Genomic DNA, 23,920 nt, shown 5'->3' with positions numbered 1-23,920 from the left:
ATGAACTAGAAAACAGGTGATAAAGGTGCTGGTTGGCTAAAGTTTTCAAGATATTTCACAATGAAGATTTATACACAGGTGAGTATATTTGCTTACAAGGGAGGCAGGTGTCTGATGATCACGATGCCTCATAACTTCTCGACAAAGTACAGTAGAACAATGAAAATGGTACAAGGAAGTGTATAAATCTTCACTTTGAGACTAAAGATTATTACCTAACTGTAATTTATTGTTTTTTAATTGCAAGGTGCATTTGTCTTGGTCAGATCTATGCATCATACAGTTACATCTGGTGGCTTGTGAAAGTGTCATTGTCTAACATTTCCAAGGAACAGTTGTGTGATATTTTTCCTCAGAAGCCAAGGTGCCTCAAAACTGTGTAAACAACGCAGATAACTTCTGCTACATTTGTGGTCAGGTTATATTTGCATCTCAAAACTGTAGTATATGGCAGTGGTTAAAAAACGCATACCACCTATATTTGAGATGCAAAATAGGAGAACAGGACAAGAGTTCGCCCCCTCATTATAGTTGCATTACATGTGCAACTTATCTGCATCATTGGCTAAACAAGAAGAAAAAGTCCTTGCTTTTCACAGTTCCAGTGGTGTGGAGGGAACCCACCAAGTCCGTGGCAATGGAGTTTCTCAGGAACAGCAAAGCAGATGACTATGAAAAACACATGGAAAATTTGCTTGGGTCCTACAAACCACCTGGTGCAAACATGCCACTGAAAATTCACTTCTTACACTAACATTTAGACTATTTCCCTGTGGGGCAGTGAGTGATGAGCATGGGGAGAGATTCCACCAGGATATGCCAGGCATGGAGAAAAGATACCAAGGAAAATGGAGTCCATCCATGCTTGCTGATTACTGCTGCAATCTCTCCAGGGATGATCCTACTGCAGTTCACAAGAGAAAAGCCAAAAAGTACAGTTTAGATACCAAATAAAAATGGAACCTTGTTGTTTAATCTGATGTTAGAGCTGTCAGTTTTTATGCAAAAAGCATGAAAATGTTACATGAAAAAAATAAATGAATGGAAAGTTATATTACTGGTAATAAAAAGATAAATTATAATTATTGGTGTGGCACCATTCTCATTGCTATGTCACGTTTTGCAGAAAAGTTATGGAGCATAATTACACATCTCCCTCGTAATTTTGAATTATTTTGATGCATTTTTGACCAATTTTGATGCAATTTTTTGGAAACTGGAGCCAATTAATACTAAGGACTTAATTTTCCTTTATTAGTGACCCAATTCTGGTAAAATTTATCTACTTTCATTCCAAGGCTTTCTCCTTGTTGTTGCTAGTTGCGAAGTTGTATCTGACCCATCGCAACCCCATGGACAACATTCTTCCAGGCCTTCCTGTCCTCCACCATCGCCCGGAGTCCACTTAAGTTCACACCAACTGCTTCAGTGACTCCATCTAGCCACCTCATCCTCTGCCATCCCCTTCCTCTTTTGCCATCAGTTGTTCCCAGCATTAGGCTCTTCTCCAGGGAGTCCTTCCTTCTCATCAGGTGGGCAAAGTATTTGAGTTTCATCTTCAGTATCTGGCCTTCTAAAGAGCAGTCAATGTTAATCCCCTCTAAGACAGACTGGTTTGATCTCCTTGTAGTCCAAGGGACTCGCAGGAGTCTTCTCCAGCACCACAATTCAAAGGCCTCAGTTCTTCAGTGCTCAGCCTTCCTTATGGTCCAACTTTCACAGCCATACATTGCAACTGGGAAAACCACAGCCTTGACTTATACGCACTTTTGTCAGCAGGGTGATGTCTCTGCTTTTTAGTATGCTGTCTAGATTTTTCACTTTGGCTATATTTAAATAACTGAAACACGTCTCACTGAGTTCTCTGCAAGTATTCTTGAATAATAATATTTGATAAATACAGCTATATTTAAGGTATTTTATGTTTAAATTGGTTATTTTGCTTCATTTTTTAAATGTGTTAGTTGATGATTAATACTCTTTATACAAATATTATAAAATGTGTTGGTGTTGCTTTAATAAGTACTCTCTGAACAAAGTCTTTTTGGCTTAAACTCAATGGGTTCTTGATGAATAATTCACAGTGTGGAGAGAATGTGGTCTCTCTTTTGTTGGTTGTTTTGCATGCTTGCCGCAGGGCAGGGGAAGTGGGGGGAAGTGGGGGTAGAGGCAAAGCTTTGTGTTGGTTATCCTATCTTAGTGAATTTATGTTGCTTATTCTACTTTAGAAAACACTTTGCCTCAGAGCTGAAACTAGTTCTACATTCACTGATTCTGAGTCCAAATAAATGTAAAGAGGTTTTAAGCAATATAATGAGGTTTTAATCTATATGTTAGTAGCTGCATGTTAAGTCATCATCTGATACTGGAAATTGAACAGTAATTGGAACTTAGAGATGCAGTCCAACTACCTATGGGACATTTTATTAGCTAGCAAAACTTAGTGCTGGTATAAAGGCACAGCAACTGTACTTGGAAGCTGATAACTTTGGCTATTTGCATCTCTTTTATTACTACATTAGCAGTCTGGAATTTGAAAGGATAGTCTACCATACACAGAAGCCTGTGTAAAGATTCAGGATAACACAACCATGATTTAAATCTGAACTCCTTATCTTAATGGAAAGTTAATCCAGAACTTCCCCTTAATGTTCACTGTGTATCTCCCTGTATTTTGCTTCTTCTGTTATATTACTTTCTTAAAGCTTATTTTGAAATGTTTATAAGAGTTATAAAATTTATAAAATTTATTTATAATTTTAAGAAATAAACATTTTTCCTCCTTATGCATTTTTAAAATCACACAAAGTGTTAATAAAAGCATGATGCAAAGAACCCTATAAATTTATGAGAGCCAGTGTAGTGTGATGGCTAAAATCTTGAACTGGAGACCTGGAAGATGCAGTACGCAGAGTGTGCCAATCTCTCGCTCACTGCAGAATGTGTGGTGGGAATCGTCATTGTCAGATTCTAAAGGAAAGGGGACAGCAGCAAATAGAGACTGAACCCCTTAAAGGTCCTTCAGAGTCGCTGGTTTGGAAGAAAGAGAAGGTTTTTAAGGAGAGGAGGAGCACTTGCAGGACATAGTTCTTAACCCAGTAAGGAGGTGTTGGGAGAGATGAGTTGCTCAACTGGAAGGGCTCAGTTGCTCTTACCATCTAGATTTTCTATGGCAAGAGCTCCCCTGAGGGTGGAGCCAACAGCCTTTCTGAAAGAGAGGGACAACATGGAAACTTCCAGTTTAGATTCAGCTTTTTACATGAGCAGAGGTTTCTCCCTCTGGACTGGTAAAAAGGCTATTTAGGGTTAAAACTATTCTGTCAACTGTAGAGTTATAACAAAAGAACTGCATGTCAAAATACCATCTTGAGTCTTTGAAACCTGGAGGAAACAGGGAAAGCACTAGATCCTATTTTCCAGGTTCTAGTCCCTGCTTGACCTTGAAGTTCAGTAGGTGACTTTGGGCAAGTTACCTACTCTCAGCCTAAAACACCACGCAGGTTCCTTGTTGTGAGGATAAAGAAGGGCTATATACCCACTCTGGTTCCACACAATAGGAAAAAGCAAGATCTAACTGCAACAACAACAACAACAAAGTGGGTGTGACACCAGATTTAAATCACTAATTTCCCATATCCTACAACAAACCAAATCAAAAAAAGCCTAAACAGCTTTACTGCAAAACAGTTCTGCTCAGCTGATCATGAGTTAAATGTGAACAATTGTTATCTTTTTTATATCTATATGCTAAAGATGCATTAAAGCATAATACATCAGAAGCAGTAAGACAAGAATCAGAGTACCCTTCCTAGTTACACAGGCCCACACAGCTTGTAATATGTACATATATCCTGTCAGCCATATCTTGTGGAAGATATTTGATAATTCTTGGCCAGCATAAACAAGCTGATTAAGGCCCAGCAGGTCACTAGCATGATTTTAGTTGTGCAACTAGTCTGTAACTGTACAATTTTTATCTTATCAGTACTGCTGCCTAATGTTTTGCAAGAAGAAGCTTCATTTTAGCTAAATATAACAGTGAGGGTTTTACAAGAAGTGACTGAAGATTACCCTTTGTTTAGATAAGCACATTAGAATTTAGTATTAGCATTTAAACTTTCTAGATATCAAAGGAGATAGAAATGTAGGACTGGCTACTATAAGAGGCTTTGTTCCTGCAACAGTTTAATGATGGCCAAAAATTCACCTGGTGTGGCTTTTCTCTGAGATATAAGAATAGTGACTGGAGAATGGCATCTGTTGAATTAATAAATGAAACAAAATTACGCATTTGAATTTCTAGGCTATGGGACAGAATCATGATAGATTCTGATAGATTGTCTAATTTAATGGCCTCATTTTCTTCCTAACCAAAATATTTTTGGAAAGTGCCATAGCTGGATTGAATACATTTCAGGCTGAAAGTGAGGAAAAACATGGTCAATCACTGGCAAGGGGGCCACAAGAACATCTCGCAATGCAGCCTCTGGCCATCAAAGCTTCCTGATCTCAGCCTTAAAGATTGCAGCAGCCTTATTTTAGATGTTACTGTGCTCCCAGGTAACCCATATGCTTGGTAGGTGGTACATTTTCTGGCATGACAGTTTAAGATGCTTAAAAAATAGCAGCCATGATTTCTCTGCTGCTGACCTTACCAGTTAAACATTGCTTCATGGGATTGCCAGTGCTGGGTGGGGTCCAACACAAAAGTAGATGGGGCTAAAACATGCCAGTCCCTCTGCTCCACAAATTCTACTTTTACAAGCTTATAAAGAAAGCATGTCTGCCTTATCGGGTATGTGGCCTGAAGGTTCCCCAACCTTGCTTAGGGCCTATCGATACTACACTTGTATCTAAGCTTTATAATAGTTTCAACTATCATGGCTTCCTCACAATGACTCCTAGGAAATGTATTTGGTGAAGTGCTGGAGAATTCTGTAATAGAGCTTCATTGCTTCCTCCCACTACAGTCATAACAAGGGAGAGCTTCTGAACAGTAACCAGCTTAATTAAACTTCAGTAGTTATGTAGTTATGCCGAGCATGTCATTTCCTAACAAGGGATTTATTCCAGTTATATTTGCATTTTGGCTTTTGCATTTCTCCTGAATGACCACCAAGTGATACTTTAACATTTACTCATGTCAAGCTGAAAAATGCTAGTGCAAAATTACAAAAATGATATCCACTGGGTATTTTTACAATAAACTTTTACAGAAATTAACGGTTGATATGTATAAAATATATTTTGGGGAAATATTAAGAGAAATTCATCAAGCTATGAGAAGAAGCACTCTCTCCTCAATTAAAAACTTCTGTAATAGTAAAGTGTTTCAACTTTAAAGTTGCCAACAATTTTGAATTATATACAGCAGCTAAAGTGCCCCACAGCTTGAAGCTATTTTTGTGAAGGCAAACTTAAGAGGTTCTGATTTCCTGACATGACTTTCAGAAATGTCTCAGACTTGGACAGTAACTGGAGACCCATGCAGACACCAACAGTGTTTGTACTGGCAGAGACATGCTAAAGCAATTCTTAGCAATCAGCACAGAAATAAAAATGATGAATGGAACTCAGCTCTTTAGATTCTGGATTGCACAGCCTGAACAACTATGTTATACCCATATTTTCATTTTTTAATTAAAAAATAAGCCTGAGGCTGGAAGCCTAGGTGTCTTAAAACTTTCCATTTCATTTTACATTTTACCATTAAAGTTGTATGTTTTCTTTACTACAGTTACACTAAAACTACATTTTAGCCAATTAATTTAAAACTGGAAACCAAGAAAACTGTAGACTGAAAGCACCCAAGAGGAAGGTTAATCTCTATAGATATAATAATAATGTAATTTGGTCAAAATGATCCCATGCTAACATTTTAATTCATTTAAAATGTGACATTTACTGATTCAAATGAATAAGATACTGAGGCTGTTTGCACAGTATAATAACCCGTGTTATTTAAAGGAGTGGGCAACCTCTTGTGGGGGCCAGCCTGAAATACAAGCCAAGCCTAATAGGCAATGGTGGGTCATTTACCCCATGGCAAGGTGGCAGTCCTTGTGGTTGTCTCCCCCCCCCCCCCGCCCCAATATATGGCACATGTGAATCTGATGAGGACAGGTTATATGAGGGTCTGTTTTACCGCTAAGCACAAGGTCTGTTTTAGGGTTAAGCAAGGTGTAACCCATACTCTGTGTTTGCATGACAGGGGGTTTGCAGTCACCCCAGTCACTGAATAAGAAGCAATCTTCTGTATAATTGGAAGTATAGATTTTCAATCTGAAATTTGACTAATAAATTACCATCTTCATTTTTTTAGTACATAATCTAATGCTTAGAATATAAGTGAAATTTTCCAGAAGAGGAGTGGGCAGTTGCTAGAAAGATGATGGTCTGAAATCCAAAGCATACCTAATAGGCAACAGTAACTCCCACTAAATTAAATAAGGGGGTTTAGGCTGAAGGTGGCAAGCATATTCCTGACTTTTCCAATCGTTATGGCTGTTTAGGAAATAGAATGACAACCTTTGCCTCCCCACACATAAAAATCTTATGACACAGTAAAATTGAGAAAGGAGTTCAGCAAGGCTATATACCAGGGGTCCTCAAACTTTTTAAACAGGGGGCCAGTTCACCGTCCCTCAAACAGTTGGGCAGCCGTACTATACTTTGAAAAAAATATGAACAAATTCCTATGTACATTGCACATTAAAAATTAATTAAAAATAAAAGTAATTAAAATTAGAATTAATTAAAATGTAAAAATAATTTAAAAAATAAAAAAGTTTGCTCTACTCACTTGGGCTACAGCAGAAGCCGAAGATGAAGTGGGGAAGAGCATGTTCATAGTCAAGGGACATAGCTACAATGTCCACAATCGTGCTTGAGGTGGGAGGGGAAGACAGGTGCGATTATGCTCATGCAGGGAAGGAGGGCGCGATTGCAGCCATCTCCTCCCCACAGCACAATTGCAATTCTGCCAGTCTTCCCTGCATGAGCGTGACTGCAATCATTGACATCACCCCCCCCCCCCACGATCGTGCAGGGAAGGTGGGCGCAGTCGCAGCCATCTCTCCCCCACCCCCACAGCACGACTGCGGTCGTGCCTGTCTTCCCTGCATGAGCATGACCGTGATTGCAGCCACCCCCCCAAGCACGATCATGCAGGGAAGATGGGTGATATTGTGAGCACGCTCATGCAGGGAAGGCGGGCGCAATCGTGGCCATCCCCCCCCAGCATGATCACAATTCTGCCCATCTTCCCTGCACGACTGTGACCGTGATCATGGCCATCCCCACCCCAGCACAATCGTGCAGGGAAGGTGGATGTGATCACAGGCACGCTCATGCAGGGAAGGCGGGCACAATTGTGGCCATATCCCCCTCGCCAGCATGACCGCAATCGCACCCATCTTCCCTGCATGAGCACACCCACGATCGCGGCCATCTCCCCACTGAGTACTCCTGCTTTGGCTCGGAGCTTTTGGACTCGCTTGGACATCGTTTTCTCCAAGTGAGTCCAAAAGCTCTGAGGCGGGCTGGATAAAGGAGCACGGTAGGCCGCATCCGGCCCACAGGCCGTAGTTCGACATCCCATGCTGTATACTGTTGCCCCACCTTTTTAACTTATACGTAGAGCACATCATGAGAAAGACCAGGCTACATGAATCACAAGGTGGAATTAAGATTGCCAGGAGAAATATCAACAACCTCAGATTTGCAGATGATACCACTCTAATGGCAGAAAGTGAAGAGGAACTAAAGAGCCTCTTGATGAGGGTGAAAGAGGAGAGCACGAAAGTTGGCTTGAAACTCAACATCAAGAAAACTAAGATCATGGCATCTGGTCCAAGGCAAATAGATGGGGAAGAAATGGAGGTGGTGACAGATTTTATTTTCCTGGGCTCTAAGATCACTGTAGATGGGGACTACAGCCAAGAAATTAAAAGATGCTTGCTCCTGGGAGGAAAGCTATGGCAAATCTAGACAGCATACTAAAAAGCAGAGGCATCACCCTGCCGACAAAAGTGCATATAGTCAAGGCTATGGTTTTCCCAGTTGCAATGTATGGCTGTGAAAGCTGAACCATAAGGAAGGCTGAGCGCCGAAGAACTGAGGTCTTTGAATTGTGGTGCTGGAGAAGACTCCTGCGAGTCCCTTGGACTGCAAGATGATCAAACCAGTCAGTCCTAGAGAAGTTCAACCCAGACTGCTCTTTAGAAGGCCAGATACTGAAGATGAAACTCAAATACTTTGCCCACCTAATGAGAAGGAAGACTCCCTGGAGAAGAGCCTAATGCTGGGAACAATTGATGGCAAAAGAAGAAGGGGCGGCAGAGGTTGAGGTGGCTAGATGGAATCACTGAAACAGTTGGTGTGGGCTTAGGTGGACTTCAGCAGTTGGTGGAGGACAGGAGAGCCTGAAAAATGTTGTCCATAGGGGCGTGATGGGTCAGGCATGACTTCACAAATAACATAACATAATCTGTATTGCATCTGGTAATTCTGTACACTTTAGTAGGAATAAGTCGCATTGAACTCTGTGGTTCTTACATCTGAGTAGGCACGCTCAGGATTCTGATATAAGGCTAAAAAGTAATGTTGTAACCAAACCAAAGCTGACAAGGAATTCTTTGGTGCCACAAACATCTGACTACAAATCCCACTCCTGTATTAGAAGCTTAGCTTCACTGCTTCTCATATCTATCAGTCCTAATCTTTTACATCAGAGAAATTGAAATAAGAATGCTAGAGAAATTCTGTAATATGTTCAAAAACCATAGTAAAACAACCACAAGAATGATAAAGATATGCTAATCACGTTAATTGCAACATTTTAAATCTATATAAATTAGATACAACTCTCAGGCATATGATACAGTATCAAAACAAGCTTTTGTATCCTATAAGTTAAATATATATTATTAGCAGCAGTTCACATAAACAGCTCTCTCTGTGGGCACAACAGTCCTTCTGTGGACTAACATGACCGAAGAACTAAGGGTCATCACACATTAAAATATATGTTCATTGTAAGGTGTGATGTGTTGCATGAAAACAACACATATTTCCACACTGCTTGTTTCTGTATAGAAAACTATAATGTCTAAAGCATCTATTAGGCTGAAATCCTACACCCTTAGAAACAAACCACTTCCTTTGACATTCCTAGTGAGATTGCTCAGAAAATATGTTTAGCAGCAGAATCCTCAGGAGTAGCAGGCAATATTTCACTGTTAGAAATTGTAATTAGCTCTACAAGTTGTGAATCCATCATCATACATTTGGATGAAAACTGATGATTTGAAGTGTTTCTGCATTTTGTGCTTGTTTTTGTGCATTTTTCTCCATGCACTAAAGAGCATCTTAGGAATGTAGTCTCCAGGCAGTCTCCCGGTTACAAACGAATTCCATTCCTGGGAAAATCTAAGTTGAAATTTAATGTAAGTTGGACATACAAGTCTACAGACCTAGTTTTTGAGTTTACAAATGCAAGTTAATGCTAATTTACTACTTTTAAAGCCTTCAAATGTTTTAAATCTATTTACATTCTAGATGAGAAAGAGCTGCAGGAAAGTACTGTATATTTTTAGTTCTGGCCAGATGCAAAAGTTCTGTATTCTTAAGGAATTTTTGAAAAGGTTCTAATGGTTGTTCAAATCTAACTGCGAGATAGCTATCTCTAATTTTTAAAAAGGTTAAACTTGTGATTTTATTTGAGAATCTTACTGAGATACAAAATCATCAGATTGTATATAATAAACATACATATTGTAGTCGTGGATCCTTGGAAGGACATTTACAGTGATGGGAAAGAATTGTGTCTGGAACTTTTTAAATCTAAAAATGAATGCAAATGTTTTTGTTAGTTCTTTTTTTCGGGGGGGGGGGCAGTTGTTTTGAACTGCAATGTTTAAAAAAAAAAAGGTGAATGGCTGACAGATGCTCCAACATCCTACTTGGACACTTTGGAGAGACAATGACTACCTCTCAGCATAGAATTCATTTTAAAAAATCTCCAAAAAATACCCCACAGCAGCCAAAAAAGGACAGATTATGATTAAAGAAATGGGAAGAAACAAGTTGGGTACTATTGTGAACAACTGTAGGAGGATCCTGAAACAGTTGCAGGAGGATCAAGGACTAAGGAATAGGAACAACCCATGGTGAGCCCAATCATCAGTCAGATGCACTGTGGGTTGTTTCAGGAACAACCCACATAGCCTAACTTATTGCAGAGTGGGTTGTCACATGGTAAGAATGCAATAAATATGTGAATTGGAACACGATTATCCATCATTTTCATACTACTTAGAATTTTGCATGGGCTATGGGGTGGAATAGAAATTTAATAAATAATAGGAAGAGGAAAACAGCTTGAAAAAATTGTATATATTAGACTAAACTGCTTACAAAAGTATCTATTTATCAAGGAAAATGGGCATAAGGACAAATACTCATTTTTGTATAGTCCCTTTTTTAAAAAAGGCACTCTCTGCAATGGCACTTTTGCAACTTAAGTTTTAATGGCTTTATTGTTTACATGTTTGCAGAGATGACCATTCTATCATAGGAATCCAATATAGCACAGATTCATTTGCTTAGTATTGCATTGTAATGAGCAAGTGTGGTTTTGGTGCATTAATAAAGAAAAAAAATAAAGGTATCAAACTTTTATTATACTGATGGATTTTCTAGAGCTTTTTCTTTGTCTATGTATAAACTGGTTTTGCCCTGGTTTTGTTTTCATGGTTGCTGACCACAACAGACAAGATAAAAGGGAACAAGTTCATGAAGTCAGATGATTTCTTCTGACTTCCCTGACCTGTTGTAATGTCTAATACAGTTTTTCCATTATCAAGAGAATACAGATATTTATTAGCCAAATTCCAGATTTTGAGATGGATGTGATTTCAATTACCCTTCAAATTACTTTTTGCACCTATTAATATTAGCATTTTTGATGCATCTGGAGATCTTTATATTATCGTAAGCCCCATTTGTTGAAGAGAAGGCAGATCCTGGGAGAAAACACCTTTCATGTCCTGCACAAGACAGTACGATCAATTATTTGGCAAAAAGCTGCACTTTCAAAAATTAGTATACAGTGTATCCAGTTTTACTGGAAAGAGGCAACAGCTGGGGCAGAGTATTTGCTAAGGTACTTGTGCAAATCTATAGTTACCACCACGGAATCCTAAACTTTAATTCCTTAGAACAGCTATTTTTGACATTAAGAAAATAAGCTCTGTATCCTACATATCAAGCAAGTCAGACTGTTGAATTCCTGCATATGCCACAGCTCCACAATGTGGCCTTTAGAAGAAACAGCAAGATAACAAGAACAAACACAAATGAAGGGTGCAGTGAATGTTCCCGAGAAGGAGAAAGCATTGGCTTAGGAGAATCACTGAATGGATAAGAAGGCTGATTGCTCCCTTAGGCTTTCACCAATTCTTCTATGTGATTTCTCTCCCTAAGGCTATTATTCCTTCACCAAGCTCACTTTGACTCTGGGCCCAGCTAAGGAATTTTCTTACATGCTGGAAGGTATTGGTAAAGGAAAACCCGGCATTAAGGAGAAAGAGTGAGCATACGCATGCTGCCTGCTGGTTCTCTTCTGCAAGTGCTACCTACTAAATGCAAGGGAAATTAGTAGGTAAAAATGCAAGTTTGGCACTTGCATCCACTAGAAATACTAACAGGACTCCTAAACAGGGTAGAGGGTTCTCTAAGAGCAAGACAGCTAGGTTTCGATTAGGGTAGATAATGAATCCCATCAAGTGATTACAATATTCAAATTGGCACTATTCAGCTTGACAGAAATAGGCAATGAAAAACTTTAAACATAACTTTTTAAAAAACCATTCCATTCTACTAGAATAGCCAATAGAAACAAAAGTGAAATGGAGATATATTGGGTAAAACATTTTGTAAAATACAGGAAATTCTGACAAAACTTTCTTTTTTGACAGGTCAATTTCATTCATGGAATCTATCTGTACATTCATTTTATTTAGCTTTGCTTCTTCAAAATGAAAATCAGCTACATCTTTTAAGTTATAAACAACCTTATACTGAAAAGAAATTGTGACTGCTGCATATGATGAAAGAAACAACAGGCAATCCTGGCAGGCAGTAATAGTTATATAAATATGCACTGATTGCAGAAGACTACTTTTCTCTAGGTATAACTCCCAATTTTGCCATTTCTATTAACACGTACAAATGTTATAAATTATAGTTAGTTTAACCATGCAACTAAATGTCTTGGCTATGTCATTTTTAGAGAGAGAGACTTACACAAAGTTTTAGTCTTGGTGTCAAATATCAAAAATAAATTACATAATAATCACCTGTCATAAAGCTAAACCTAGCGTCAAATACTTTGGAGTTCATTCAGTCTTTACTATGCCTTTTATAGCTGAATTATGCAAGCCTCACTACTTGTCAGCCCCCGATGGACTGAATAGTTTGGCTGTTGGTAGCTGAGCCTACTGTGGTGCTGATGAAAATGCATGAAACTTTTAACAGCCTTTTAGAAACATGTGAGTAATGAATGGGAACATGGATCCATGCAGGGTGAATATGATTACATGACAAAGCATGAATGTATTGGAGTTAATGTGGAATTAGAAGCACAGTGTTATTTATTTCTAGGACTTCCTTTCCAATAAAATTACACAGTAAGAGAAGACAAGATTCCCTGGAGAAGAGCAGTTGGGAAACATTTTTAAACTTGAAGACTTGATCCGGACAAGGCAGAGGTCCTGTTGATGGGCGATTCAACCTTATGAGTAAGTGATTTTAGCTCTGTTCTGGAAAGGTTGCACTCCATCTAAAGGACAGGGTGCACAGTTTGGGAGTGCTCCTCGACCCAGAGCTGTCATTGGAGTCCCATGGGCTTTACTTTAGCTTTGGCTGATCTACCAAGTGTGACCTTACCTGGATGAGCAGTGCCTAGCAACAGTCACCCATGCTCTGGTAACTTCCGGATTAAATTATTGTAATGCACTTTAATGTGGGGCTGTCCTTGCAGACAGTCCAATACTTCAGTTGGCTCAGAATATAGCTGCCATGATGTTAACGAGAACTGGCAGGTATTCACTTACAATGCTGGTCCTCTACCATCTACATTAGCTGCCAATTGAAGTTTGGGCCCAATTTAAGGTGCTGGTGATGACCTATAAAGCCCTAAACAGCTTAGGTCCTGGATACCTGAAGGAGTACCTCCTTCCCTATGTGCCTTCCTGCCCCTTAAGATCTGAGGTGGAGGTCCTTCTACAGGAGCCCTCCTTGAAGGAGATTGGGAGGGTGGTTACCCAGAGAAGGGCCTTCTCCATGGTGGCACCGCAATTTTGGAATGTGCTTTCTAGAGAGGTTTGCCTGGTGCCAATGGTTTTTTTTTCCTTTCGGTGCCAGGCAATCCCATTTTTATTTTCCCATTATTTTAATGTTTAATAGGTTTTAATGTGGATTTTATTACACTGGAATTAGTGGATGCTGTGCTCCACTTTATTTTAAGTTGCTTCTATTGTAAAAGCATCCTGAGACACTAGTAGTTGGGATATAAAAGCTTTAAATAAACAAACAAGGCTACATGATATAATGTGAATTTGATTCCTAGGCTTCAGGATGTAGGGGAAAGGTTAACTTAGGAAAGAATACCAGAAATAAACCAAGAAATACCAGGTGCAAGCCTTGAGGGAATCAGGCGGCCAAGGCTTAGAGGAGATTTTCACCTCCCTTTTAGGTTAGGCAGGCAAGAACTTTCAATTAGCTTCAAGGCTGCAGGAGGTAACTAATGATGACAAATTGATGGAGCTAACGAACGGACTCCGGAGACTGGGGTTTAGGTGATCGCCCCATAGTCCGCTGGTGGTTGTGGGGGGGGGAGGGGGGGAATAAAGCTCCAAGGATTGAGAAGTTTTATTCCCCTCTTGGAGGAGGTTCCATTCTGCTCCCAATCCTCTGTACTGATGACTGCTATGGTATCCTGTTTTCACTGTGCTGCTAGAAGGTAGAGGCCTAGACTAGGATAGAAGTTGGTTGTTATTTTAGTTTCCAAGTGGGCCAACAAAGCCCTGGGAGTGGGGTTCTTGGTTGTCTGTAATTCTCATTTTCCCCTCTCTTTTGTCTCTTCCCTGATTTTACCCCTTTACACTTGTATGTTTTAGTCCCTCCACCCCTACTTTTAACCTTTTAGTAAAGTTGCTGGTTTCCTCAAGCTTGGGTTTGTCATGTGCAGAATCCAGCAGCTGGTCCAGGGTTATTGTACCAGGGATTTCTGGGCAGGAGTTCACCCACCAGTTGGCCAGGGGAGTGTGGAATCCTGGCTGGCTTTCTGTTGCACATGGAAGGACTGAACCAAATGAGTTCTGTTGCTGTTGTCTCCAACTTATGGCAAGAAGTCTCCAACTTATGGCAACCCTATAAATTAATGCTTTCCAAAATGTTTTGCTCAGCTCTTGAAAATTCAAGGCCATGCTTTCTGTATTGATATGATCCATCTCATATTTGCTCCTCCTCTTTTACTTTTATCTTTGACTTATCCCATGATTGTCTTCTCCAGGAGTTCTTGCCTTCTCATGAGGCACTCCAGTACAATAGCTTCAGCTCCATAAATTTTGCTTCCAGGGGAAGATGTAGGTCTCACTCATTCCTCCTCTTCTTCTGTCAGTGCAGAGTATTCACAAAGTTTTTCTCCAGCACCATGTTTCAAATGCATCAATGTTCTACCTGTCAGCTTTCTCCACTGTCCAGCTTTCATACCCAAACACAACCATCAGGAATACAATGATCTTGGTCTCCAGTGAAACATCTGAAAACTTGATTATCTTCCTTGCTGCCCTTACAAGTCTTAGTCTTCTAATTGCTTGGCTGTAGTCTGCCTTTTACTTGATTGAGCCAAGATATGCAAAATTGACAATTTCAATGTCTTCACTGTTGGCATTAAAGTTGTTTAATTCTTCTGTACTTATGGTTTTTGTTTTATTAACGTTCACCTTTTGTACTATTCTCTTTCACTTTCTGCAGTACGCATTTCAATTCACTGGTGTCATCAGCACATCTTAAATTACTGATATGTGTTTCGGCCAATTTTCAGGCCAATTTTCACTCCTTCCCTTAAACCTAATTCAGATTTCCCGATGATATGCCCTGTGAGCAGATTGAAAAGATAAGGAGATAAAATACAGCCTTGCCTGACACCTTTGCCTATGGGAAGCACTTCTGTTTCTCCATATTCTGTCCTAACAATAGCTTCTTGTCCATGATACACATTACACATTGGAACAATCAAGATGCACACACCATCCATAGCTTCCTGTAATCCACACAGTCAAAAGCTTTGCTGTAATGATAAAACACATACTGATCTGAAACTCTCTGCTGTGCTGCAGGAGCCAACACATATTTGGAATATGATCTCTAGTGCCTCTTCCTTTTCAGAAACCAGCTTGAATGTCAGGCATTTCACACTCCATATAGGGTAAAAGTCTGTGTTACAACACGTTGAGCATCACTCTGCTTGCATGGGAAATTAGTGTAATGGTCCTGCAGTTCTTGTATTCCTTTGCATTCTTGGGAACTGGAACATATATTGAACATTTCCAGTTGGTGAGTCATTGATTTGCTTCTTCTGTATACTTTCCTATATTCTTCCTACCTTCTCATATTTTCTTCTGGTCAGATAGTATGTTTCCTGTTGGTCTTTCAGCATTCCTAATCTAAATTTGAATTTCCCTTTGATTTCTTGAATGTACTGGAATCTCCTGTGTTTCCTCTTTTGTTCTCTTCTATTTCTTTGTACTGGCCATCGTAATAGCTTTTTGTCTCTATGTAACCATTTCTGAAAAGTTATATTCAGGATTCTTACCCTATTTCTGTCACCTTTGCTTCACAACTATCCTTAGCAATTTTGAGTTTCTTCTGTTCTCTATCAAAGCCTTTTCTTTCTTTTTTTGCTACAGGAATTGTCTTTTGGCATTGTTCCCTAATAATGACTGGTTTCATTCCACAGTTCTTATTTATTTTTTATTTATTTACTTATTTTTCAATTTATATCCTGCCTTTTTCCTACAAAGGGCTCAAGGCAGCTTACACCATTCTCCTCCTCCATCTTATCCCCACAAAAACAACCCTGTGAGGTAGGTTGGGCTGAGAGTCTGTGACTGGCCCAAAGTCACCCAGTTGGCTCCACGGCCGAGTGAGGACCAGAACCCAGATCGTCCAGTCCCACGCTCTTAACCACTACACCACACTGGCTCTGTGAGTTCTTTTGGCTCACAGTTAACCAAGTTCAGTAATACAATTCTGTTCTTTATTTCAACTTCAAATTCCTCAGGAATGTTATTTAAGTTGTATTTTGGCACCATACTTCTGTTAGTGTTTTTTTGACTCTGATTTTTATATAATAGTTTTATATTAATAGTTCACCATCACAATCTACTGTTTGAATTGTTTTGGGAGGGTGACTACAGCATCTTCATCTCTTACATCCAATTAGTCTATTTGATTTCATTATTGGTAATCTAAAAATGTCCATGTGTAGAGCTGTCTTATCAATGTTTGTTGGCTTCTTTTTCTTTGTTTCAGATCCCTAGACCAAATTCTCCTACAATATAGGACTCTGTTTTATTTCCTACTTTTGCATTCCAGTCACCTGTGCTTACCAGCACGTCCTATTTTGATATGTCACTGATTTCCTCCTGAACATCTGCATAAGAATTTTCTATTCTCCTTCAGCATCTGATGTTGGAGCACAGACTTGAATGATGTTGATAGGTCTTCCACAAATTCCAATTGATATGATTCAGTTTGACTTTGCATTATAGCCTTTTACTGCTTGAGCTACTTTGTCTGACTGAGGATGTTCCCTTCCAGTGCACTTTGGTTCACGCACATCAAGCACTGGAATTTTTAACTTGCTTTTTGGTTTCCAGTTTGTCTTGACTCATATATCTCACATTCCAAGCTCTAACTGTATGTGCTGTACAGTGTTGTATCTTCCTTTTGCGCATGTCATCTACCAGGCTCCCTTTTGACTTTGATCAAGTCGCATCATTACCCACTACTCCATTCTTTCTTGTCCTTTGCTATTCCCCAGTTGCTAGTTGAATTCCTGCTTACCTGAGAATTTCATCTTCAGGCACTGGTTCTTGCTCCATTTTGGAGTGTTTCATTAAAGAGATATCAATGTAAGAAATATTTGGAAATGAATTACCATTCCCTTCTTCTGCCACAGTACCAGTCTGTGAAAAATCCTGCATCATATCATTGTAAACATAAACTACCGTTGCTGCTTAGTAGCGGCCCTTCAAGAGTTTCTCTGTGCCATTGCCATTTGAAATACCTATTTTCTTCGGCTGATGTGACTGTTACTCCTGATGAGGCTGGATGTATCTTAGTCTGTGTGTCTCAACTCTGACCATTCTGACTAGGAGATCAGCCTCCTGGCAGCATTGTTCTCATCTTCTCTGATACACTCAGACATTCTCACTGTATGAAGGTATACATCCAGGAGGAGGCCAAAATAGGTGGTGTAGCCCTTTTCTTTCTCCTCCTAATTTTGTCCCTAAAGACACTTCCTTTCTATTCCTGAGAAATTAAATATGAAAGAACACTTCAACTGCATTCTAAAGAGCAAACATTTGAGAAATGTTTGTTTTCTGGTCAAAATCTCCTGGTGAAGCCTTCCTGCTAAAGTTGTTTGACAGACCTCAGTAGAGGAGATTAAAGGCACCAAGAAAAAACAGCAAGATTTGGCAATATAGAACTAAATTGCATTTTATAGTTATACCCTTATCTGATAGGCCAGGTCAAAAATAAAGGCACACTGATCACAGGTATCAGCCAAACCATGCCTGGTCATAAGGAACATGTATTTCTCTCCCTTACCCCTAATGCCTTCCATCATAGTCTGGCTCAGATAAATCAAAGTTTGTCATGAATCCAAACCATGGCTGGAAGAAGAGTTCTGATTTTGATTTGATAATGAACTATGGCTGGTACAATTTGAACAAGACAATCCATGGTGTTAAATAGTCCATACCAGGCCTTTCCTATTTTATAAATGGTTTCTAGTTATGCATTTTCTTAAATAAACACCTTCCTATTCTGAAGGTTTTTTAATTCAAGAGGGAAAAGCACACACTCAATGCTGTAATTCTCATGTTCAACACTATGGTCAGGAGCCTCCCCTGCTCTCCTCCCCAAAAAGAGAGCTCCTTTAAGAGAATCACAGAGCTCACACTTGTCAGTGAGTTTTTAACTAGTTTTTCTTTAACAAGTAGCCAAACTCCTCTCAAATGGCTTTTGAAATTCCCTTCATGTCCAAAAGGCATGAGGACCACCTATTCAAAGATATGCAAGCCAAGAGGCACCTCAGGCACACTGTCTTTCAGATCTTTGTGCAAATCTTTACCAAAGTACAGAGGTTCATTTTGGCAATCTCCCCAATGTACCAGCAGGCCATTTTAACAGTTCAAGCTACCTCTTGGATAACACAAAAATAATTAATAAACTCAGTGCTTCATTCTAGTTGAACTGCAGTACATCTCTTACAAAAAAAAAAAACCACCTGCCACTTTCAACTTCAAAAGCTTCCACACAATGGAGGAACCACCCAGTGTGTCCAAAATCACATCCATTTTGTAAGTACAAAATGCTGCTATAGCACATTTCTTTTATAGACAAATATTTTAACAGGGATATATGTGTCCTTCTGATAACAAGTACCAGGAATACAATGGAGGCTCAACACTCCCTCATCAGCAATGTTTTTGTATTTCTTAAACAAAATATTTATTTTACTTGATAGAAACAAAGACCACGATGATTTAAGTTTCTCTCTAATCAGGTCTAATTTACACAATAAGCTTCAGGGCCTTGTAATTTTTTTCTTTTTTCATTGTAAATGTGTGGTCTATTTGATATGTACATCTATGCAAAAATGGTCAGAGGATGTTATCTCAGTCCAGAACATGTTAAGAATACTCTGAAATAGGACAACTAAAAATATACAATTCTCTTTATAAAGTTAGGTTTTATTCTTTAGGATTTATGTCAAACTGTTCTCAGAACTAATCCAGGAAGTAGATTCTATAATTCTAGACAGCATACAAATACTCTAAATAAATAAATAAATAAGTTTCCACAGTGCCAATATGAATGGACATTGTGGGAGACCGAGATCAGTAATTAATATTATTATTGCAAACTGCCCAGTATTTCAGGAAATCATTACTACTATTGTTGTTATGAAGGAAAGTCTTAGCCCAAAATATGACATAACTGATGGAGACGACCACAGGCATTCTTTCTATTCCTTTTCAATATAGACCTAAAAGATCTGAATGTAAAGTAAATAAGGAATAGAGAAAGATCAGCTTGAGAAGGTTTTGTATACTTATGAACATAAGAAGCACATCTATAACATTACAGCACATCACAGTTCTTAGAAAACAGCTTTAAGCCTGCTAGTCTTGGCACTATCAATTTACCCATACCTGGCTTGACACACAAAGTTATCAATTCACATAGTTAAATTCAGGCTAGGAAAAACCACCTTTTATTAGCATGTGGCCCAAAATATAAAGATGTACATCTATATAGTCTTAAAAGTGATTTTCCTTTCCCCCCAAAAAACTGTACATCTGTAAGGATGACTAAGGGTCGGTAGCAAAGAATTCATAGCATAATCACCTAATACAATCCTCAGATTATTTGGGGAAGATATATGATAAAACTGATGACTTCCATATTGTAAGGTGTAAGAACATACATGTTGTCAAGATCTGAATCATTTGTCTCCCATTCAAATGACTATTAAATGAAATGCCACCATGAAGCAATCTACATAAACTGTTTCACTAACTGTTTGGGGGCAGATCGATACTATTTATTTATATTCGTTTTATACCACCACAACTGTTCCCCCAACTGCTAATCACTGTAAGTTGATTAGGATGCTCAGAATTTTCTTTAACAATTTCCTGCATCACCACCACCAAGCTACAGTTTGCACAGTTCTCTAGTAAAAGGAAATTCTATGAGAAAGACAACGGAATAACATCCAAAATTATAAACAGCTACTAAAATACATTCATAGCTTTATCTGGAGCTGTTCTTTTATGACAGCTTCAATAGAAGGGAAGAATCATTCCTTAATTGACCCATTTGTTTCCAGATATTGGTACAGAGTAAACACCAAGATTCCCAGAGTACTAATTTGATATTATTTGATCATTCTTACATTCTAGAACACGACAAATATATATGTTGCACATATGTGTTGGAGAGTTGGTTTACATACCAATTTCATAACATGGGCAAAATGTGCAGAAATAAGAAATATTAGTTTTAAGAACAAGTTCAGCATTAGGAGTTAAATCAAGTATTCAGCTAAAGAGCCAAGGTTGTATCAAAACACCATAGAAGTAGTATCTTTCTATTATATAATTTAATTTAATGTATTACCATATGATTTAATCAATTAAATTTGTAGCACATCCTGTAAAACACAGGTGGTCATCTCTGCTCTTGGGATCTACTGGCTGATTTAAGGTATAAAGGCAAGCACTGACTGCTGTTTAGCAACTCACTCCCCCTCCACCAAAACAAAAATATACTTCTAAACTGAAAAACTCTGAGGTAGAGTAGCCAGAAATGAATCTCCGTGTGAAAAGACTATGAGATTATTTTAGTCTGCATACTCTAAACAAATTTTTGGGCTCAGAATTCTAAATGTAAACAAACATATTCAACTTACTTTTGTTTGATCATCAGCTTTGAATACATAGCAGGTACTTTGCTGAGTTACTGCTCTATCCTTTATTAAACAGGCAAAGTAACTTGGATCATGACTGTTGTGAATCAGTTTGTGGACTTGCTGTGGCCTACATTCAAACAGACTGGAACAAATCAGAGGATCCCATTGCTGACTTTTTCCTGTGTCTGCTTCACATCTCAGTCTGTCTGGCGAGACATAAAGCCGGATTTGGCTGGTGCAGGGCTCTTCCTTCAAGGACTGGGTGCTGAGCTGCCGAATCTCTGCCACAATCCAAGGAAGTACCGGCATAGTGGTTAAAAAATGGACAGGAAGAGAACCTACTAGCTGGAGACTGAAGTCTACTGAGCCATCACTGGCTGCTTCAGGATTTTTAACTTTGAACGATATGGGATCCATTTTCAGTCACCAAGGAGGCATCCAATTCAGTTATGGAGGCTTGACATTCTGAAATGAAAGATACATTTATTTACAGCACAGTAATTTAACAAACCTGCCTCCCCCCGCCATCTCATCAGGCCAGTGATTACTGGACTCATTCATAGTACATCTTCAATTAATTATATTTTATTTCTATTGGGTTAAATAGAAAATGTTAAATGTATTTATTGCTAAGAACTGAACAAGGAATAATTGAGTGAAATAATGTGTTTCCAATAGTCTATGAGCCTTACAAAGCAGAAGAATGAACACTTTAGGATTTCACTATGTGATTCTAGACTAGTTGAAGCCTATGGCAAAAGAACAGACTACATTCCAAGTAGAGCAAAGCTGCAGCAAGCAAGGTCTAAACACTGCTGCTTGCCATGAAAATAAACATTTAGCAGTGTTCAGAACACAGATCCAAAGTATGCACAGCCAAGTACACAAACAGAAAATGCACATTTTGGACATGGCTTATGCCTCTAAGTTGGTATATTGCAACCCACAGACTCACCCAGACTCTTAAAAGCAAAGGTAAGGTTTATTTAAACACTAAGCTTTCTATCAAGCTTTGCTAGGCTATGACCTCCCTCCCTCTTCCTCTTCAAGCCAGAAGCAGTAGTAGTTGCCATCAATTAATCCCTGGTTTTCCAAGAACAACAACCCATTCAAGCCAAATGAAGTCCTTCTTTCACATTGTTATACCCTATCCAAAGTGACATTTGGAGTAACATTTATACTGTTCTCAAACTCTCAATGAGTTTTAACTGGAGCTGCAATATTTAATCAATTATCAGTGAGAATGATTAAAATAAAGGTTTAAACTGCAGTTTCAAAATCATTTTTTAAAACATGATGGATCATAATCCCTACCATTCATAAGTACCATCTTACATTTGTACCATCTTAAATTTGTTCATCCTTCTTTACATATAGGCAGAATTCCTCTGCTGAGATTATGTCTTCCACCGCATGTGGATGGAACATCTAATAAAGCCTTATTCTTGATCCAGAAATACTGTGTTTGCTGATGCACATTTAATGAGAGATTAGCTAAAACTCATCAGATTGGTCAATTAAAATTTCAACAGTTGCAGCCCTAGCTTTCACAAACATATGTTCCAAAAATTGCAAAATGTCCTGACCCTTTAGGATAGGCTAGGATGATGGGAAAATGAACAATTAGCAGAAAGAACAAACCAGAATGTTAGAATTTCAACCAAATTTCCATGATACATTAAGTATGCACTGTCATGACATTTGATTATCAAATAAAATATTTTGTTATAAAATATTGTAGTTTTATTAGATTATTAATACTGTAGTTTTCTTGGATCAATATGCATGATTAATTCTTAAGCAAATGTATGACAAGACTTAAACCATATTAAAACACTGGAATGTTAAAGCCTCAGATGATCTTCAATCTGCTGTAACCTGTAATAATTTATTTACAACTTTGTAGTAAATAAAGTACTGTAGTATTTTCATTATAGTTGTTCAGTATTGCATCAATTATGACAGTGGATGAATTGTGCACCAAGTAAATTCTTCATAAGAAACTAGCATTTTGGGAAATCACCAGCATTAATCACAACACTTCCATGCAAGAAATAGATTAATGAGAAATAAACTAAGACTATTAGGGGACAAGTAAAACAACCAAAGGTAATCAGAAATAAGTTGTATCCACCAGTATAATGGTTCTACCACTTTGGAAGCACTATATTTATCCTTGCAGAACTGGCAAATTTAGTACTTGGATTCTGCTTTCCCAGCCCATTGCCCAAACATTTTTACAACTGTTTATGACTTCATTACACTAGATGTTGTTTGTCCAAGTTGTTCCATTAGGCTTTTAAAGCACTACCAGGATACATAACTATTATTAGAATGCCATCTCTTGCATTTTTTCCACTGGCATAAATGGGATATACCCAGCACATTTAACAGGAACTGCAGAGGTGGTAAATCCATCTCTTCTGTCCACTGAGGCATGTATTTATTAAAAGCTACTATCAGACATGCATGTTTTTGATCTTTCTTTATATCTTCAACTCCCCATTCTTCTATTACCACTTCTTTCCTCTCAACTGCCTTTAATTTAGCACACAAAACAATAATTGATGGACTGGATTCCCCACCATCTGTGTCATCTGTGAACAGAAGATTTCCACTAACAGAATGTGCCACTGGTCAATTTTCACGACTCCCCTCTCCCCTGTCCAGCACAGTCTGCCAACATTCCATGCAGCATTTTCAAAGAGCTGGGGGGGGGGGTAACTGCAGGGAAGAGGGCAGGGAAATTCACTCCTGCTAGTCCAGTTGCACACTCTTAATAACTGGATCCAATCCATTTAGTAATTAGAAAGATAGCTTTCAAACTATATTTCAGACAAATATAGACAAACATGGAAACTGAGATAGGTGAGTGCAGAAGCTGAATTCTAATTTAGAGGAAAGGTAAGAAAGCTTGATGAATTACAAAGGAAACTGTTCCAGCAATTGGAATAAGCATTATAGCAGATATACTGGTAAAATATGGGGAAAGAACGTAGATGAGTTTGAGGAAGAAGATTAAAGCAAGAGAGAAAGGAACATTAGAGAGTTAATACACTTGGGACAGAGATGAAAAGGCTCATATTAAGCATCCTGAATCTGAAGTAGAGTGAATGGTAAAAGTGAGCCGATACAGAGACTTAGGGA

General features: G+C 38.6%; 1 protein-coding gene across 5 annotated transcripts in view; it reads right to left on the bottom strand.

The window, feature by feature from the left end:
- Positions 1-23,920, bottom strand: part of TBC1D1 (TBC1 domain family member 1) — a 114,777-nt gene that overhangs the window by 80,709 nt on the left and 10,148 nt on the right. For all 5 annotated transcript variants that reach the window (XM_044417732.1, XM_044417736.1, XM_044417731.1 and 2 more), the window contains one exon: positions 20,774-21,238. In XM_044417732.1, coding sequence (XP_044273667.1) covers positions 20,774-21,190 — 417 coding nt within the window. In that variant the 5' untranslated portion in view covers positions 21,191-21,238. The remainder of the gene's footprint in view (positions 1-20,773; positions 21,239-23,920) is intronic.

This window comes from Varanus komodoensis, unplaced genomic scaffold (assembly GCF_004798865.1).
Source record: "Varanus komodoensis strain SLA01 unplaced genomic scaffold, ASM479886v1 scaffold9, whole genome shotgun sequence".
Lineage (NCBI taxonomy): Eukaryota > Metazoa > Chordata > Lepidosauria > Squamata > Varanidae > Varanus > Varanus komodoensis.
The sequence above is the reverse complement of the archived record's forward strand: the minus strand, read 5'-3'. Positions and strand labels throughout refer to the sequence as shown.